Source organism: Eulemur rufifrons, chromosome 30 (assembly GCF_041146395.1).
Source record: "Eulemur rufifrons isolate Redbay chromosome 30, OSU_ERuf_1, whole genome shotgun sequence".
NCBI classification, from domain to species: Eukaryota; Metazoa; Chordata; class Mammalia; order Primates; family Lemuridae; genus Eulemur; species Eulemur rufifrons.
Window position 1 is genome coordinate 61,296,327 of NC_091012.1, and position 20,167 is coordinate 61,316,493.

At 38.0% G+C, this 20,167-nt stretch overlaps 1 protein-coding gene across 1 annotated transcript in view; it reads left to right on the top strand.

Moving 5' to 3' along the window:
* Nucleotides 1–20,167, top strand: part of GUCY2F (guanylate cyclase 2F, retinal) — a 100,067-nt gene that overhangs the window by 40,185 nt on the left and 39,715 nt on the right. Inside the window, exons 7-8 of the mRNA XM_069463701.1 lie at nt 1,138–1,269; nt 9,848–9,937. Coding sequence (XP_069319802.1) covers nt 1,138–1,269; nt 9,848–9,937 — 222 coding nt within the window. The remainder of the gene's footprint in view (nt 1–1,137; nt 1,270–9,847; nt 9,938–20,167) is intronic.

The window sequence follows — 20,167 nt, forward strand, 5'->3', positions numbered from 1 at the left end:
ATTCTTGTTTCAGCCCTTACATATCCCTCTAGGCCTCTATTTTTCCTCATTATGAAATGAGAATGTTAGAGGTGGAGGTGAGTGTTGGCCTAGACAATACCAAATGTAACTGCTAGCTCTGAATTGCTATAATTTTAAGAAAGGCACATTTGCAGATATAGAGAAGAATATGAAGAATCTGTTGATTTATTACATCTTCACGTGAAATAAGTCTGCTCGTTCAGTTGAAGATACAGAAGTTCAATTTTAAAGGTTAACATGGATTGCAGATAACTCTTCTTCTTGTCATTCTACTGTGAAATTCCCAGCCCTCTCTTACTAGACTTATGTGTTTAAGTTAACAAATCAAGGAATAGAGAATTTGGCCTACTTAAGCATCAGACTCCTAAATCATAGGCAGATGATCTACTCACTCTCTACCATATTATTGCTTTCTGGGATACCCTCTGCCGTAAATCTTACCTGCACAAAGAAGGGTGCCATTCAGGATAGTATAACAAAATGAGCCAGTCCTGAGAGTTAGGAGAGTGGGATTCTATCCTAGGTTTGCTATTTTCAAAATGTTAGATTTTTTTTTTTTTAAAAAAACAACAGTTTCATATTTTTTTTCCCCACCCCCCCTTTCCCGAGTCAGCACCTTCAAGTGTTACCACTCCCCAAATGGTGCGCAATGCACTCATTGTGTACAAAATGTTAGATTTTTATAAACAACACTCCTTATAACTAAATAATTGACTAGCTGTATAATATTGGGAAACTTATTTCACCTTTTTTGGTCACAGTTTCTTGCCTGTAAAATGAGGATCCTAGATTCAGTTATGACAGGTATTCTTTCTTGCTCTCCACTTCTATGACTCTAATCCTCTCCTGGAGATGGAAGCACTTGCAAATCTTTACCTTTTTTGGTGATATATGGAGGTTAAGCAAGGTACCAGCCCTGAGCTAAAGAAAAAAAAATGTTCAGAGGGACAGGGAAAATTAATCAATCTCATGTTTACAGGGTTCAACTCATAGGGTTACTTTCTTAGTAATAAAAAAGGGAAAACCAAAAAGTACAGTGTCTATACCATAGGTCAATAGTCTATGCCAAATCACGAGTATTTTGTTCATAACCTTTCTTTCCTAATCCTTTCTCAGAGAGGAAGTCATGCCAGTGTAAGCTTCCAGATCACCTCAGAGGTCCAAAGTGGGAGGTCCCCAAGGCTCTCCTTTTCTTCAGGGAGTCTAACTCCAGCTACCTATGAAAACTCCAACATAGCGATTTATGAGGTAAGACATTCAACAGCTATCTAATCTGCTGCCTTCTTGGATTTTAAAATGAGGAAAGGAGGAAGTGATTTAGTAACTAGTCTTTGGGCAAAAATGTTGAGGCTTTTGGCAAGTGTTTAGTTTTTTTGTGTGTGTCCACTTATGGACTTGTTTGGTGGACATTTTTGACAATTCTTTTCCTCAGCAACTAATCTATTTACTTATGACTTCATTGATCTTTGAACTCCATGTATGTACTATGCATGTAAAAAATGTCCTTGAGACCCAAATACTTAAACATGTCACTCATTCCAGAAGATATATAGATAATAAGAGAAGAAATGACTTCCTGAGTCTACTGTTTGTGATAAGATGTCTAGGGACATGCCTGTACAGGGTAGGGTTTGGGGTTCCCTTCTCTTCAAATTCTAGTTGCTCTTCTTACACCTGTTATCCTCTGATATTATCGAAACTTTAAAAAATTATTCATTATTTCTTTCTCTTTGCCTATTCTGCCTGTTGGAGTAACAGGTTACTTTGTGCTGCATAAAATAGAAATCCTTTTTATTTTACTGAAGTTTCTGTCTGTCAAGCTTTAAGAGGCCACCCCATACCTCTTGTTCTATGATACTGGAATTTGGCAACCAGAACAAATCTTGCATCAGTTGGAGAGATGAGCCGTTTCTTCTCAGCAGGAAAGAATTAAGCAGGGGGTAAAAGAGAAACTAGACTGCCTTTCTGCCCCTCCTAAGTAAGATCTGCCCAGTGTGGTTTCTTTGTTTTGTTTGAAGATACTCCAAAGAGCAGCAAACACTCTCAACTTCAACAGTAACTACAAAGAAAGTCCAAAATAGGACAGAATGAGATTTTAGATTATCAACCACATTGGATTTTCCAAGTGAATACTCTCCTCCATTGGATAAATAATTGACAGGGGACTTGCTCAGGTTTGAATATGTTCCCTTCAAAATTCTGATGTTGAAACTTTATGGCCAAAGTGATGATATTAAGAGGTGGGGCCTTTAGGAAGTGATTAGGCCATGAGGGATCCCCACTCATGAATGGGATGAAGGCTTTTATAAAAGAGGTTTCATGCAGCGTTTGGCTAGCTTGTGCTTCTGCCATGTGAGCACACAACATTCCTCCCCTCTGGAGGATGCAGCAATAAGGTACCATCTTGGAAGCAGGGAACAGCCCTCATTAGACAACGAAACCTGCTAGTGCCTTGATCTTGAACTTCCCAGCCTCCAGAACTGTGAGAAAATAAACTTCTGTTCTTTATAAATTACCTAGTCTTGGGTATTCTGTTATAGCAGCACAAATGGACTAGGAAATTGGTACCAGAGAAGTGGGTGTTATGATAACATATACCTAAAAATCTGGAAGCAGCTTTGGAACTGGGTAATGAATAGAGGCTGGAACAGTTTTGAAATGAATGCTAGAAAAAAACTTATATTACTGTGAATGAAATATTAAGGGCAATTCTGGTGAGGCCTCAGAAGAAGAAAAGAGCTGTACAGAAATTCTGATTCTTCTTAGAGATTACTTAAGTGGTCGTGAACAGAATGTTGGTAGAAATACGTATGATAAAGGCCAGTCAGATGAGGTCTTAGGTGGAAATTAGGGATAAGGTATTGGAAACTGGAAAAGAGGCCATTCTTGTTATACATCGGTGAAGAGCTTGGCTGAATTATATCCGTGTCCAAGGAATTTGTAGAAGGTAGAACTTGCACACAATGAACAAGGATATTTGGTGGAATTAATCTCTAAGCACCAAAGCATTCAGGGTGCTGCATGGCTTCTTTTAACTGCTTATAATAACATGCGAGAAGAGAGAAATGATTTAAAGACAATTTATAACCACAAGGGAAGCACAAGGTAAAGATCTGAAAAATTCTCAGCCTGGTCATGTAAAGAATTAAAAAGCATGTTTAGGAGAGAAAACCAAGTATGTGGCCAAAACGTTTGATAAGAAGGTTAGTATGGATAGAGGGAAGCAAGATGCTATTCATCAAAACAATGGGAGAATGACCCTAAAGACATTTTGGAGATCTTCAAAGCTGCTATACCCATCACAGACCCAGAGTGCCAGCACCTTGAGGACCTAACAGTTTCAAAGGAGAGACCCAGGGTACTGAAGGGGCCCAGGACACCTGTGGCATCTCAGGGCTTGCCCCCCAGGACTGACTCAAGTCTCTGTTTCCCACATTCTGGTACACCGCTCCTCGATCTCCCCAGCTGTGACTCAATTTGGCCTAGGCATGGCTCAGGCCACTTCTCAGGAAGGTACAATCCATAAATCTTGGCAGTATCCACATGGTGCTAACTTTGCAGATATGAGATATGGAGACATGGCCGTCTCCATTTAGGTTTCAAAGGATGTTTTGGACAGCCCTGAAATGTAGGCAGCAACTTGCCACAGGGGCAGGGCCACTGCAGAGAGTCCCCACTAGAATAATGCCCAGTGGAACTATAGGGTTAGGCCTACAGCAAAGAGTTCCCACTAGGGCAATGCCCAGCAGGACTGTGGAGTCAGGGCCACCACAGAGAGCCTCCACTAGGACAATACTTAGTGGAGCTATGGGGACAGGGCTTCCCCTGAGACTCCAGACCTGTGGAATCACCAGAATGCAATGCCAGCCTGGAAGAGCTGTAGGTACCTGACTCCAACCCATGAGAACTATGTATGGGTTGCACCCAGCTAAGCCATGAGGATGGGGTCCACTGTGGCCTTGGGGGCCCAACCTCCACCCCAGTGTGTCCAAGAGTTGGGACATGGAGTCAACGAAGATTATTTTCAAGCCTTGAGATTGAATATTGTTTGCCTTGTTGGGTTTTGGACTTATTTGGGACCTGTTACCCATTTCTTCTTGCCTATTTCTCACTTTTGGAATAGAAATGTCTGTCCTGTGCCTGTCTCACCATCGTATTTTGGAGGTACATAACTTGTTTGATTTCACAGGTTCACAGCTGGAGAGCAATAGAGCAATTTGCCTTGGGATGAACGGTGTCTTGAGTCTCCTCATATCTGACTTAGATGGCACTTTGGACTTTAGACTTTTGAGTTGATGCTGGAATGAGTTAAGACTTTTGGGATAGAATAAATGGATTTTGCATGTGAGAAAGACATAAATTTGGGGGAACAGGAGTGAAATGCTATGGTTTGAATGTGTCCCCTCCAAAATTCAGGTGTTGCAAATTAATGGTCAATGTGATGGTATTAAAAAGTGGGGCTTTTCCTCCAGAAGGTGCAGCAATAAGGTGCCCTCTTGGAAACAGGGAACAGACCTCACCAGACAACCAAACCTACTGGTGCCTTGATCTTAGATTTCCCAGCCTCCAGAACCACGAGAAAATAAACTGTTCTTTATAAATTTCCCAGTCTCAGATATTCTGTTATAGCAGCACAAACGGACTCAGGCCTTCAAAACCAAGATTGGCATTGTTTTAGTGTATCTGAGGGCTTTGACTTAAATTAGTGGCAGGAAACTTCTGGATCTTGCCTTTGTTTTAATTTAATCACAGAGGAGCTTTGCTTCAAATATAAACTTGAGGTTTTGGAGAATTGGCAGCTCTACTCTCTCAAAGACCTAAGATAAGGTAATAAGATAGCTTTTGAATATCAAATGGAATGAGCTGATGATGGCTTTACAAATGTATTGACACCTCTAAGAATCTGAAGTAAATCTCAATAATCTTGGTTTTTAATCTGTAAAATGAGGGGTTAAACTAAATTCTCAATCCTGGTTGCTCATTAGAATCTCCTTGGGGAGCTTAAAAAATTACCCATTCTCAGGCACCACCCCCAGCAATTCTGATTCAGTTGGTATGAGATGGGGCCCAGGTATTGGTATTTTTTTTTTTAAATTCCCTGATATGTGCAGCCACAGTTGAGAATTGCTGGTCTAAGAGACCCTCTAAGGCTTTTTCTGGCTCAGATATGCTATGATTCTCTGATTCAGTGTAAGAATTTATGTGTTAAATTGTGGTATGTTTTATTTGGTGGGGTTGGAAGGTTATAGTGTAGAATTGAGAAGAGAAAAAATAAACATCTGTATGTAACTGGCCTTTAAGAATCTGTCAGATATTTTCTCATTTTGGAAGGAGGCAGAGAGCTTAGTCCCCAGAATGACTGTTGGTCGTTCAGATCATGAGTATTTCTGAACTGTGGAGGCCAAACGGGGGCCTTTATCTCACAAAAGGAGGGTGTTAGTGAGAATAATAGCACATGGTGAAGTCAAGATTAGGCTGATGGCAGGGTGTGAAGAAAGACAGCTGAGGCTAGAAAACTGCCTGGCGAGGGCTAAAGAGGACTCTAGGAGGGAATATAAGTCAATTGAATCAACATATCAAACAAAGAAGTCCAGTGTGCCTTCTGAAACGGTCCTCTGTTAGGAGTGTTATAAAGAAGGCTCATTATCTAGTTTCTGTTCAAAATAAATAAAAAATTTCTAATAATTGTTATTGGAAGACTCCGAATTTCCTGATAATGTGCCTTGGGTAGCAGATACCTAACAGCAAAAGACAGGCTTCTCTAGGATGTGCCATAACATCGTACTACACTGACACATATTCACACTTTGTACACATGGATGCATAACCTTAGGAACTGCACAGGAAAACCAGCCCTTATTTTACAGATACTCTTTGAAATGTGAAAGGAAAGCCAGATGAGCCAACTTCTGAGCAGAAAGAGCTGTGAATGACAGAAGGAGTTGGGGACATGTCATGGTCTGCTCTGGCAGCCACAGTCTAGGGGAGAGGGGATAAGGTGGGCAGCAGTGTAACCCTGACACACTCAGGGAGAACCACTGAACTCATCTTCCCTCTTCATTTTCTGACTCCTTCTGCCTTTCTGCCTCTCAGCCTTTCCTTGTGTTTTCTTCTTTGTCTCACCTTTCTCTCTGTCCCCATTCATTTCCCTTTCCCAGAGCCTTTTTTTCTGTCTTCCCACTGTCTATATCCCTTATAGCTCTCTCTCTCCCCCTCTCCCTTCCACCAACCACCTTCTCTTTCTCATTACAGACTCATAGATCATCAGAGCTAAAAAGGACTGAAGAAACCACCTAGTGACTCCAGCTCTATCAATGAGGAAACTGAGGGTCAGGCAAATTGAGTGGCTGTTTTAAGGTCACCCTTGAGTTTGAAGCAGAGCCAGGTCTAGGATCTAGTTCTCTTGGCTCTTAGTTAATACACCATGGCCTTAGTTTAAAACTGATGGACTTTAAATTACTTCTAAAAACTTTAGTGAATAGAGTTTGATGTTTCTTGTTCTTAATTAAAAAGTGAGTGATGAGTGAAGTATTTTATCATTCTCTTTTAAAAGAAAAAACCAAAACAAATAGTGCATGTGTGGTGAAGATAAAACCTGCCCATTTCCTCCCTTTTCCTCATTATTCATGAAGTAGGACGCACATAGACTCAATAAAAATTTGCTTGCAAAATTTATGAGAATTATTTAAATCTTAAAACAAACACACACAAATCCCCCAAACCAAAGAAAGCCCAATGAGAAGAAAGAGCAACAAAGTGGGAGATGGGGAACCTTGGTTCAGTCTCTGGCTCTGCTACTACCTAGACTTCTGACCTTGGGCAAGTCACTTAATCTCTTCAATCTTCAATTTCTTTATCAAAATATTAAGGGATTGGGCTAGGGATACCTAAGACACTTTCCAGCTCTCACATTTGGTGATTTGGCAGGAAAAAGCTCTGCTTAGCTGCTCATGGCAGTTAATAAGCCAGAGAGAAGGCTAACCCATATCTGCAATAAGGCTAATTCTAGGAAGAAGGTATCAAGTACCAGGTGTGGGGCAGGGTCAGGACTGCTAGTACTGATGTTCAGGTTGTGCACTGCATGGGAGCACCACATCTAAGAGAGTACTATACTATTCACATTGTAGACATATACTAACTGATATGTGAGTGGTGCAGGAGTGGGCATAGAGATTCTGGCTCCCCTCTCTAGTCCTGGAAAGGGGTGGTGGAAGAGCCTTCTCACATCTCCATCTATACTGGCACACCTGACTATGCACATACACAGTCACTGGTAAACACATGTGTAGCTGCATATTCACTATCTCGACTATGCCCCAGAAATTCCTCGAGGATACTTTTCTCTTCTGCTTAATATTTTTGGATGTTCAATTCCAGTTTTTCAGTCCCACCCCAATAGCCTAACTCCAAACCTGACAAAGAGGCCTCACCTGGCAGGCAGAGCTTGGTGATATGTGGAGTATTCATGCTGCTAGTGGAATGTGCTCCCTGGTATCTGGGGGATGTGTCAGTAAATGAGAGTGTGGCACATGCCTGTATATATACAGCCAGGGCTGCTGCCTAGCATCACAGGGCTGCCACAGGCCGTACAATAATATACTCACATAATTCGGGTTTTTTTGTTTGTTTTTGTTTATTTGTTTGTCTCAGAGTCTCACTCTATTGCCCGGGCTAGAGTGCCATGGCATCAGCCCAGCTCACAGCAACCTCAAACTCCTGGGCTCGAGCGATCCTCCTGCCTCAGCCTCCCGAGTAGCTGGGACTACAGGCATGCGCCACCATGCCCAGCTAATTTTTTCTATATATATTTTTAGTTGTCTAGCTAATTTCTTTCTATTTCTTTAGTAGAGACAGGGTCTCGCTCTTCCTCAGGCTGGTATCAAACTCCTGACTTCGAACAATCCTCCTGCCTCGGCCTCCCAGAGTGCTAGGATTACAGGCGTGAGCCACCAAGCCGGAGTAATAATTCGTTTTTTTTACATGAGAGAAAGCACCCTTTTCTAATTAGCACAAAGATGCCATAGCAGCTAGCATGACCATGGGCCAAGTAACATAGTTGCAAAGGTGCTGGTAAGGCTTTTTTGTCCACCAGTATTTCCCCACACATTGGCTAATTTTGTAAATTCCCAGTTAGACTTTTATTCTTTCAGTTTAAGATTTAGCCTTTGATCCCTTTAAAGGCAAAGTCCTCTGAAGGGTAGAACTTCACACTTGTGTCAGTCCCTCCTGACCTCTATGAATGAGTTTTAGATCCCTGATTGAGAGCAGATTTTGATCACAGAAACTTAGTGAGAGGTAAATGAAGAGGGTATGAATGAGGGGAGTATCACAGAGATGGGGAAAGGGGAAAGGCAAAGACTGGGGCCATGGGTTGCAAACTGTAACATGCATCAGAATGACGCGAAGGGCTTATGAAAACACAAATTGCTCAGCCCCACCTCCACAATTTCTGATTCTGTAAGTGTTGGGTGGGGATTTAGAATTGGTCTTTCTGACCAGTTCCCAGGTGGTGGCTGCCGCAGGTAGTTCAGGGCCACACTTGGAGAATTGTTGGGTCAAATGCTTTGATCATGCTTGCAGGCAAGCACTGATCCTGGACTACCCTTCTGAGCTCTGTGAGCACTGAGCCTGGCCAGTGTAGTTCTGTTCAGCAGAGGAAGGTCTTTGAGAGGCATTTCCTAATTAAAGGCTTTGAGTTCCTTGGTTAGTAGATGCTGACACAAAGCGAGGGCAAGTAACTCAGAAGCCTGCAGCTCCCATTAGCCTTTGCTCCCAGCAGGTTTCCAGATGCAGTGCCACAGCTGGATATATTCCTTATTCTTGGAATTTGACTGCACAGAGCTCTCTGCTTTATTTTCTCTACTTGATGACAAGTTGGTGCAGCCTGAAATGGAATCTCCAGGCTATAGGTAATAGATGTGAAAGTACTTTGAAGAGTAGAGACCATTGTGCAAATGTAAGGCATTATTACTATTATGAAGAAAAAGGAATCTATATTTGTACTGTTTTTTTAAAAAATTAGGTTGGACAGAAACTAAATAGAGCTTAATGACTGATGAACCCTTGAGGCTATGCACATAGAAGAAAATTATCTATCAGGCACTGGTGCTGAAGGGAAGACAATAAAATAATTGTTGTTTTTGACTTGACAGCAGGTTTAGAAATAGCAGTTTGTACTTAATAAGTAGGAAATAGACTTTCGAAGGAGCCTAGATTACTCATATTACTATGGTAGTACATTTGTGCATTCAAATGAAAATGTTTAATCTGCATTTAAGCCAAATGGTTTATGATTAAAGCATAAGAGCACCCCTCCCACATACACACAAATGGTCTGTCCCACAAGAGAAAAATGGATCAAGGTAAATGTAGGAAATATTTGCTGCACTATATCTCCCAATCTCCCACCTTACATTTCCCTCCACAGACGCCTCAAGGCAGTGGGAATTGCAACTACCAACCATCAACATTAATCGCAGGGAACCTGGTGCTACATCATTTAGTAGCTATGAATAAGTGAAATGACCTAGCACTTTCTGCAGTTAGTTAAGGAAGGCTTTGCACAGAGTGGTATCATTCCTTTTCTGAAGTCTGCACACTTGCAATTGTTTCCCTGTCTTGAGTAATTGGAATTTTTAACTTTAACTTCTGTGTATGACCTCATTTTAGCCCAGAATACAGAGTGTTCAGGAGGTTGAGGATGGGAGAGGAGGAAAAAGTCTATTTGGGTTGGTGGTGTAACTATAGACCATTCATGTGGAAGGGACATTGTTCTAAAGCTTCTGGCAACTAAGTCTCATCACTATTCTCTACCTTTTCTTTCTAGGGTGACTGGGTATGGCTGAAAAAGTTTCCCCCTGGAGATTTTGGAGACATTAAGTCCATCAAATCAAGTGCAAGTGATATGTTTGAAATGGTATGAGAAGCTCTCATTTGTATATATTTCCACAAAAATCAATCTATTCTTCTCCAAAGTAACTAACCCCAGCTGTCTAGGAAGACCCCTTTACAAATCAGTGCATGGTAACCGTAGGGTTGTTACTGGCTTGGTATGATCATGCGATTTAATGGCAAAAATATGGGCTCTGGAGTTAAAGAGACATGAAGTATTCAAATCCCAGCTCTACCACTTAAGAGCTATATTAACTTGGGCAAGTCATCTACAGTACCTGAGCCTTAGTTTCTTTATTTGTAAAAGGGGTATATTAATGTCTACTTCCTGGATTGGTATGAGAATTTAAAGAGACAAAACATGCAAATCATCTTGCAAATTTTCTGGCACATAGCTTCTTTGTAAAATGGTAGCTATTATGATTATTTTCAAGTAAATATACCATAATCATTCAAAATCCCCATTTTTGAGACCTGGAAAAATCGCCTGGTAATTTCTAATTCTGTTCAAAGAGTCCTTGGATAGTTTACTTAAGGAAGCAACCTGTAGATAAGGCAGGGATGCGATGATCCCTTCCAAACCATTTAAAATCATGGCTCCTCCTTGAACTTCGAGTCCATACAAGATTCATAGATACTGTTTTGGGTTCCTTCAGACTCTTGAGAGTGGGATTTTAGAAGGTATTCATATATTTCTCCACATATATGAAGCAGACAATTTCAAATCATTCTAACAAATCTGAATGAGGCACCTACTACATCCAGAGCACTGTACGAGTGAAAAATGGAAATGGAAGAGATGTGACCCATTGAGGAAAGGACGTTCCTTAGGGATCAGGATGAGATATTGTGATTTGATATTTTTCTTGTATGTGACTTTGATGCCTGGAGATGAAGGGAAGATAATGAGAGATGAGTCCAGAAAGGAGACCAAGGTCAGAGCTAAAATAGGCAATTCCACACTGGTTTGATGATCAAGGATGCTACACAGAAAGCTAGATCCAAAATATGGAACTAAAACAGTTCCAAACCTAGGGAAGCTGATATGCTAGACGTATGGAAATAAGAAGACAGGTATTGACCCAAGGTAGAGTGTGTCCATGACATCTTTTTTTTTGGTAACTTTTAATTTGGGTATAATTTCAAACTTGCAGAAAAGCCGTAAGAATAATTCAAGGGACTCTTGTGTACTCTACTCAGATTCAGCGATTGTTTGCATTTTACCCAGTTGCTTTATATTATCTGTTTACATATTTATGTACATTATTTTACTGAACCATTTGAAAGTAAGCTGTAGATACTAGGCCCTTTTACCTGTAAATATTTCAGCGTGTTCCCTAAAAATAAAGACATTCTTGTACATAACTATAGTATAATGATCAAAATACGAACATTTAATATTGATACAATACTATTATCCAAACTACCAATCCATATTCTAATTTTGTCAATGGCTTTAATACAACATAGCTAATTTCCCCCCAGGTCATTTTCCAATCCAGATTAACACATTGTAGTTGGTTGTCATGTCTCTTTAGTTGCCTTTAATCTGAAAGTTTCTCAGACTTTTCTTTGTTTTTCTTCATCTTGATATCTTTAAAGATTTCAGGTCAGTTATTTGGTAGACCATCTCTTGATTTGGGTTTGCTCAGTGTTCTTTGTGGTTAGATTTAGGTTATGCATCTTCAGCCAGAACACTACAAAATTGATGTGTCTTTTTCAGTACACTGTATCAGGAGGCACAATGTCAATCATCCCATTATTGGTAACGTTAACTTGATTATTTGGCATAGTTGATGTCTACCAAGTTTCTCCTCTGGAGAGTTACTGTATTTATTCCATTGTGATTAATACATAATTTGGGGGGAGATACTTTGAGTCTGTGTAAATATCCTGTTCTTTATCAAAGTTTTACCCACTAACTTTAGCATCCATTGATGAATTTCTATTTCCAGCATTCTTTCTACATTTACTGGTTGGTATTTTATTATAAGGAAAAACCTTTCCTTCTCCCCCATTTATTTATTTATTCATTCATTTATATCAGTATGTGTACGTGGGTTTTTATTTTATTCAATTGGTTAGGATCTATAATCTATTATCTATCTATCTATTTTTCTATGTAAAACCATAAGTTCGTACTGAAGCCTCTAATTCTAATCCAATGCCAGAGGGTTCATTTTGGCTTTTTCCTTTTCCGTATTTGTAACTTTGTTCTCCAACAAGTGAGAAAACTGCCTCCCATTCTCCTCATGACATCTTTTTGTGTGTTCCCTTCACTGACTTGTGTGGCCATGTTAGGCACAGAAAGCAACTCAGCCTTAGGGAAAAGGCCATGATTTTCTAGACTTTACCATATAGAAGCCCCTAATTCCTTTCTAGTGGTTTTATGAAGCTGGAGGTAGATCTGACCATACTACCATGATGAGTCCATCACTGCCTTGACTATTTATGTGCATTCATGATCTTGAAATGACAGGACTGGGTTCCAGGAGTGGGACTAGAAAGCAGATCTTGGTGATCCAGGTATAGAAAGAAGCAGGGGCCGGGCGCGGTGGCTCACGCCTGTAATCCTAGCACTCTGGGAGGCCGAGGCGGGTGGATCGCTCGAGGTCAGGAGTTCGAGACCAGCCTGAGCAAGAGTGAGACCCCGTCTCTACTAAAAATAGAAAGAAATTATATGCACAACTAAAATATATATATACAAAAAATTAGCCGGGCATGGTGGTGCATGCCTGTAGTCCCAGCTACTCGGGAGGCTGAGGCAGGAGGATCTCTTAAGTCCAGGAGTTTGAGGTTGCTGTGAGCTAGACTGACGCCACGGCACTCACTCTAGCCTGGGCAACAAATCGAGACTCTGTCTCAAAAAAAAAAAAAAAAAAAAAAAAGAAAGAAGCAGGGCACAAATAGATGGATGTTCTTGAAAGGCAAACAGCTGGAGTCAGAAGGCCAAATGGCTGATAACTTTCAACATCTTTTAGGATTCCAACTTCTGCAAAAGTATATGCAAGATCATCAGGCTGTGTCTCTCATTCTCATGTTGTTCCCCTTCATCTGGAACTGATTAGCATACCCCCTGCTCCTCCAAAGACAAATGGAGAGTATCCTGGAACTCTTCCTGGGCAATTCTCAGTTCTTCAAGGTTCTCTCTGTCTCTCTAAGAAATGTGAAGAGGAAGAAACTTCTGTTGCTGTGAAACAAAGTGTTAATTTTTGGGAAAAGAAGTTTTGGATCAATCTAGAACCTCTACTGAGAATATCATCTTCCACATAGCCATTTCTTCTCCAATGGTAGCTGTTATTATGCCTCAGTACCTCAAGATCATGTGGTGGAATTGTATTCCTCGCTCACTGATGATGCTTCTTCAACAATGATCCACTTCCCTTTGTTAAACACACACACACACACACACACACATGCATGCACACACACAAGGTTTTGAGGTTAATGCCTCTCTGTTTTAGCACCCTGTCTATCACCTGTTTCTGTCCTCTACTCCTCCCCTGATGTATTGAATATTTTGGGATATGGCTCATGATCTTCCTCTCTACTCCAAGACCTGCCATTATGCTGGCAACATCAATGTCCATGTAGACATCTATATATCTTGGCTGTTTCATTCTTTGCCATATTGTCTCTAATATTAATAATCTCTTCCATTCTTCTTTGGCCAGGCACTGATACCATTATACCTTGGGCTTCTTCATCTTCTATAACTGCCACTGAAAATGTTTCACCTCCAAAATCATAAATTCAACCATCACATTCTCTGACTAACCTCCTTTTTCTCCCAACAATGCCTATATTTGACTACATCAAGTCTTCTAGTCTACTGACCTCTACTTTCTTCAAGCCCATAAGCCTTTCCTTTATTTCCTTTCTTTTCCAATTTAGATTCCATAATTCATCATTTGAACACATTCTTATTTCTGTCATTTTGGTCAGAAACACTTGCAAAATTCCAATTCTGTATGATCCCAACTCTTAACTTTGTTTGTGCCTGCACTTAAACAGCCAAATATTGTGGCAGAAAGTCATGCAACAAGGAATGTTGTTTCCACTATAAATTCATGGTTTCTTATCTTTAAATGTCCCTTAACACTATCTTGTAAGTCCATTATACTTCACTGGTTAATTCACTTTCTATAACCCATACATCAAAGCTTCTCCATTCTCTTTAAATCCCCAATGTCCTTTTCTTTCTGTATTTTTACTATTATCATCCCGGTCCAAGCTACCATCATCTCCCACTAGGATGAAGTATCTCATTGTGTTTTTCAATTTTTATTTTTAATTGCACTGAAAAACACATAATAAAATTTACCATTTTAAAGTACACAGTTAAGCAATGTAAAGTATATTTGCATTGTTGTGCAGCGTATCTCCAGAACTTTTTCACTTTGCAAAATTAAACTCTGTACCCATTATTAAACGACTCTCCATTTCCTCCTCCCCACAGCCCCTGGTAAACATCATTCTATCTTTTTTCTATGAATTTGAGTACTTTAGGTATATTACATATGTAGAATCAAAGAGTATTTGTCATTTTGTGACTTACTTATTTCACCTAGCGTAATGTCTTATTGTGTTTATGAACTACATTTTTTATTCAGGTATAATTAACATAAAATGTATACATCTTAGGAATTCTGTTCAATGAATTTTGACAATTGCATATATATGTTCCCCCAAACAAGATACATATTATGTCCATTACCCCAGGAAGTTCCCTTGTCCCCCTTTTCAGTCATTTCTCCTGTCCCAGAGGCAACCACTGTTCTGGTATCTATTAATATAATTTAGTATTTTCTTCTATTCTTAGATTTTATATAAATGAAATGATACAGTATATTTTATGCCTGGCTTGTTTCTGTCAACATAATGCTTTTTAAGATGAATTCCTAATTTTGCATATATCAGTAGTTCAGTTTTTGAATTGCCTAGCAGTATTTCGTTTTATAAATATATCACAATTTGTTTATCATTTTCCTATGGATGAACATTTGGCTTATTTCTTATTTTTCGGATAAGGCAATTCTAAACTTTTTTAATTGTGGTAAAAAAACACATAACATAAAATTTACCATCTTAACCATTTTCAAGTGTACAGTTCAGTAGTATTAACTATAGTCACATTGTTGTGAACTGGATCTCCAGAATTTTTCATCTTGCAAATTTGAAACTCTATACCCATTAAACAACTCCCCTTTTCCTTTTCTTCTAGCCCCTGGTATAACTACCACTCTACTCCCTGTTCCTATGAATTTGACTACTTTAGATACTTCACTAAGTTGAATCATACAGTATCTGTCTTTTTGTGACTGGATTATTTCACTTAGCATAATGTCCTCAAGGTTCATCCATGTTTTAGTATGTGACAGGATTTCCTTCCTTTTAAAGGCTGAATAACAGTCCATTGTATGATCCATTCATTCATTGATAAACATTTGCATTGCTTTTACCTCTTGGCGATTGTGAATAGTACTGCTTTGAACATGGGTGTACAAATATGTCTTTGAGACCCTGCTTTAAATTCTTTTGAATATGCATCCAGAAGTGGAATTGCTGGTTCATATTGTAGTTCTATTTTTAATATTTTTGAGGAACTTCTATACTGTTTTCCATAGTAGTTGCACCACTTTACAATTCCACCAACAGTTCACAAAGGTTCCAATTTCTCCACATCCTTGCCAACATTTATTTTCTGTTTTTTAATAGCAGTCATAGTAACAGGTGTTAGGTGATATCTCATAGTGGTTTTCATTTGCATTCCTCTCATAATTAGTGATGCTGAGCATCTTTTCATAGACAAGTATAAAGATTTTGTACACGCCTTTTTCTGAACATATATTTTCACTTCTCTTGGGCGAATACGTAAGAATAGAATAATTGACTTATAGAATAGTTGTATGTGTAACTTTATATGAAACATGCAAGTAGTTCTCCAAGTTGGCTATTTTACATTGTCATCATAAATGTTCCAGTTGCTCTAAATTCTCAGCAACATTTGTCTTTTTTTTTTGATACTTGCCTTTCCAGTGTGTGTGAAATGGTATTTTATTGTTCTTTAATTTGCATTTTCTTGATGACCTAAGTTGTTAAGCACCTTTTCATGTGTTTATTATTTATTTGTATATCTTTTGTGAAGTATCTGTTCAAGTTTTTGCCCATTCTTAACACTTGCGATTTTTTTGTCTTTTAATTTTTGAATTATAGACATTCTTTATATATCCTGGATAAAGTCTTTGCTGAAGTATTTGTTTTGCAAATATTTTTCTCAATTTGTGGCTTTTCTATTAATTTTCTTAATGATGTCTTTAGATGAGCAAGATTTTTAGTTTCAAGGTGTCCAAGTGCCCAATTTATCAATTTATTTCCCTCCCTCCCCCTTTCCTTCCTCTGCCTTTCTCCTCTCTTCCTCTGTATGCCCCTCCTCCTCTATTTTAGAAAGAGTTTGTGTAAGATTGGTATTATTTATTATTTAAATTTTTAATAAATTCCATCAGTAAAACTATCTGGTCCTAGGATTTTCTTTGTGGAGATGTTTTTGAAAACAAATTCACTTTCTTTGTTGAATATAGGACTATTAGGATTGTTATTTCATATTGTACCACTTTTAGTAAGTTGTGTCTTGCAAGAAATTTGTCAATTTCTTTCAAGTTGTTGACTTTATTAGTATAAAGTTGCTTAAAAATTCCTTTATTATCTTACTGATATCTGTAAGATCTGTAATGATACCATCTCTTTCATTTTTGACATTAATAATTTGTACTCTTTTTCTTGATCAGTCTTGTTAGAGATTTATCAAATTTATTACTTTGTTTTAAAGAATGAAGTTTTGACTTTGTTAATTTTCTCTACGTTTTATCTGCTTTCTAGTTCTAAGATCTCTGCTCTTGTTATTATTTCCTTCTTTCTACTTATTTTTTGGTTTAATTTGTTCTTTTTCTGGCATCTTAGTGAGAAACAGAGATCCTTGATTTTTAAGTATTCTTTCTTTTTTTTTTTTTTTTTTTTGAGACAGAGTCTCACTCTGTTGCCCAGGCTAGAGTGAGTGCCATGGCGTTAGCCTAGCTCACAGCAACCTCAAACTCCTGAGCTCAAGCGATCCTCCTGTCTCAGCCTCCCGAGTAGCTGGGACTACAGGCATGCACCACCATGCCCGGCTAATTTTTTTTTTCTATATATATTTTTAGCTGTCCATATAATTTCTTTCTATTTTTAGTAGAGATGGGGTCTCGCTCTTGCTCAGGCTGGTCTCGAACTTCTGAGCTCAAACGATCCGCCCACCTCGGCCTCCCAGAGTGCTAGGATTACAGGCGTGAGCCACCGCGCCCGGCCTATTCTTTCTTTTTTAATATAAACAACATATTTCCCTTTAAGCTCTGCTGTAGCTTCATCCCACGAATTTTGGTATGTTGTATTTTTATTTTCCTTCAGTTTAAAATAAGTATGATTTTCATTGTTATTTCTTTTTTGTGCATGTATTATTTTGAAACATATGCTTAATCACCAGATATTCAGGGCTCTTCTAGATATATTTAATAGATTTCTCATTTAAATCTGTTGTGATCAAAGCATATAATCTGTAAATTTAATCTTTTGAAATTTATCAAAAAATATTTTTTGGCCAAGCATGTGTTCTATGTTGGTGAACATTCCACCTGCATTTGAAGTTAATGTATTTTGTATGGTTGTTGGGTGTAGAGTTCTAAACATATTGATTAGGTCAAGATAGTTGATAATGTTATTCAGATCTTCTATATCCTTACTGCATTTTTATCAATGTTATGTCAATTACTATTAAAATATTCTTTATTTTCTAATTCTGTGTGTTTTTTCGTGCACTTTGAAGCACTATTAAGTGCATACATATTGGTGTGCTAGTAAATGTTTAACAACAGGCTTTCTGATAAAATTCTCTAATTTGGAGCATTTTCTGATTGCTGTGCTATAAATACCTCCATTGTGACTGATTTTGGGCTACCCATGTGATGTCACTAAACACAGAGGTGGTATGAAATATGCGAAATCTGCTTCTTGTGATCCGGTATGAACCAGCTCCAGCACACCACTGTGCATATAAATTTATAATTGTTATATCTTGATTATTTCTCCATTGGGAAATGCCCCTCTTTATCTCTGGTAATATTTATTTTCTTGATTTTTATTTTGTCCAATAATATAGCTACTCTAGCTTTTGATTAGTTTCAACATGGTTTATATTTTCCTGTCCTTTTACTTTCAACCTATTTGTGTCTTTGGATTAATGGTCATCTTTTTTAGGCAATATACATTTAGTTCTTGCTTTTTTCCCCCATTCTGCAATCTCTGTCTTCTAATTGTAGTGTTTAGGACATTTGCATTTTAGGTACTTACTGATATAGTTGGAGTTTTGGTCTTATATTTTGCTGTTTGTGCTCTATTTGACTCACCTATATCTTTGTTCCTTTGTTCCTCCTTTTCTGCTTTCTTTGGGATATATATATATATATATATATTTTTTTTTTTTTTTGAGACAGAGTCTTGCTCTGTTGCCCAGGTTAGAGTACAATGGCATCTTCATAGCTCACAGCAACCTCAAACTCCTGGGCTCAAGAGATCCTCCTGCTTCAGCCTCCCAGAGTGCTAGCGTTACAGGCGTGAGCCATTGCATCCAGCCTAAAAATATTTTTTTATTATCCCATTTTGCATTTTTAGTGGTTGTTCTAGGAATTTCTATATGCATCTTGAACTTATCACAATCTACTTAGAGTTAATATTGCACTACTTTACATAAAATACAAGAAATTTGTAACAACATTGTTCCATTTCCCTAGCCTACTATTCTTTGGTCTATTGTTGTCATACATATTACCTCCACATTTATTATAAACCCCATGACATAGTGTTAAAATATATTTTAAACATTAATATATATTTCATAGAAATTAAGAGAATGAAATAAAAATATATTCTATTCATCAACATATTTACTATTTCTGATAACTTTCATTCTTTCCTAATAGAGTCAAGTTTCTGTGTAGCATTATTTCCCTTCATCCTTAAGATCTTCCTTTATGCATTACTTGTATTGTAGGTTTGCTGATGATGGATTTTCTCAGTTTTTGTCTATTTGATAATGTCTTCAATTTTGAATGATACTTTCACTGGATACAGAATTATGAGTTGATAGAATTTTTTTTTGGCATTTTAAAGATGTCATTCCATTGTCTTCTGTCAGCCATTATTCATTCTTCTGTGTATAATGTGGGCTGTTTGTTCTCTGACTACCTTCAAAAGTTTTATCTTCAGATTTCAGGAGTTTGCCTATTAAATGTCAAAATTTTTTTTTTAACCTGCTTAGGGTTCACTGAGCTTCTTGGATCTTTAAGTTTGGCTTTGCATTGTAGGAATTTGAGTATAATGTATCCAGGTTGCTTTCTTTGTATTTATCTTGTTTGGGGTCCAATGAGCTTCTTGGATTTTTAAGTTGATGTCCTTTACCAAATTCATGAAGTTTTTGGCAACCATTTTTCAAAATATTTTTATTCTGCCGCATTTTCTCTTACATCTTTCCAGGACTCAAGTTATGTGTTAGACTGCTTGATATTGTCCCACTGATTCCTGAGACTCCATTCATTTTTTCCCATTCCTTTGCTTTCTGTTCTTCAGATTGGGGTATTTTTATTTTTCTCTCAAGTTCATTACTTTTCTGTCATCTCTTAAGTCCACATAATGAATTTTTCATTTCAGTGATTATATTTTTCAGCTATAGAATTTCTATTTGGTTCATTTTTATAATTTCAGTTTCTCTGCTGATGTTCCATATGTATATATTCATTTTGCATATATTGTCTTTTAGGTCCTCAAATATATTTATAATACCTGTGTTAAAGTCTTTTTGTGATAATTGCAACATTTGTGTCATTTCAGGGTTGATTTCTACTGACCTTTTTTTTCCCCTAAGTATGGGTCATGTTTTCGTATTTCGTTGCACATTTAAGGATTTTTGGCTGGCACTGAACATTATGAATAATACATTTTAGAAACTATGAATTCTGTTGTGTTGCTCTGAAAAATTACACGAATTTTACCGATTTTAGCTGTCTTTCAAATACAGCTTTACCTCCATCTCTGCTTTTGATCATGCTCCACTGCCTTCAAATTTTTTTTAAATTTGGTTCATATTTTATAGATTTTTTTGTCTATTGCTTATTTAAAGACATTGTTCCATTGTCTTCAGACTTCCTTTGTTTCTGCTTCTTCAAATATA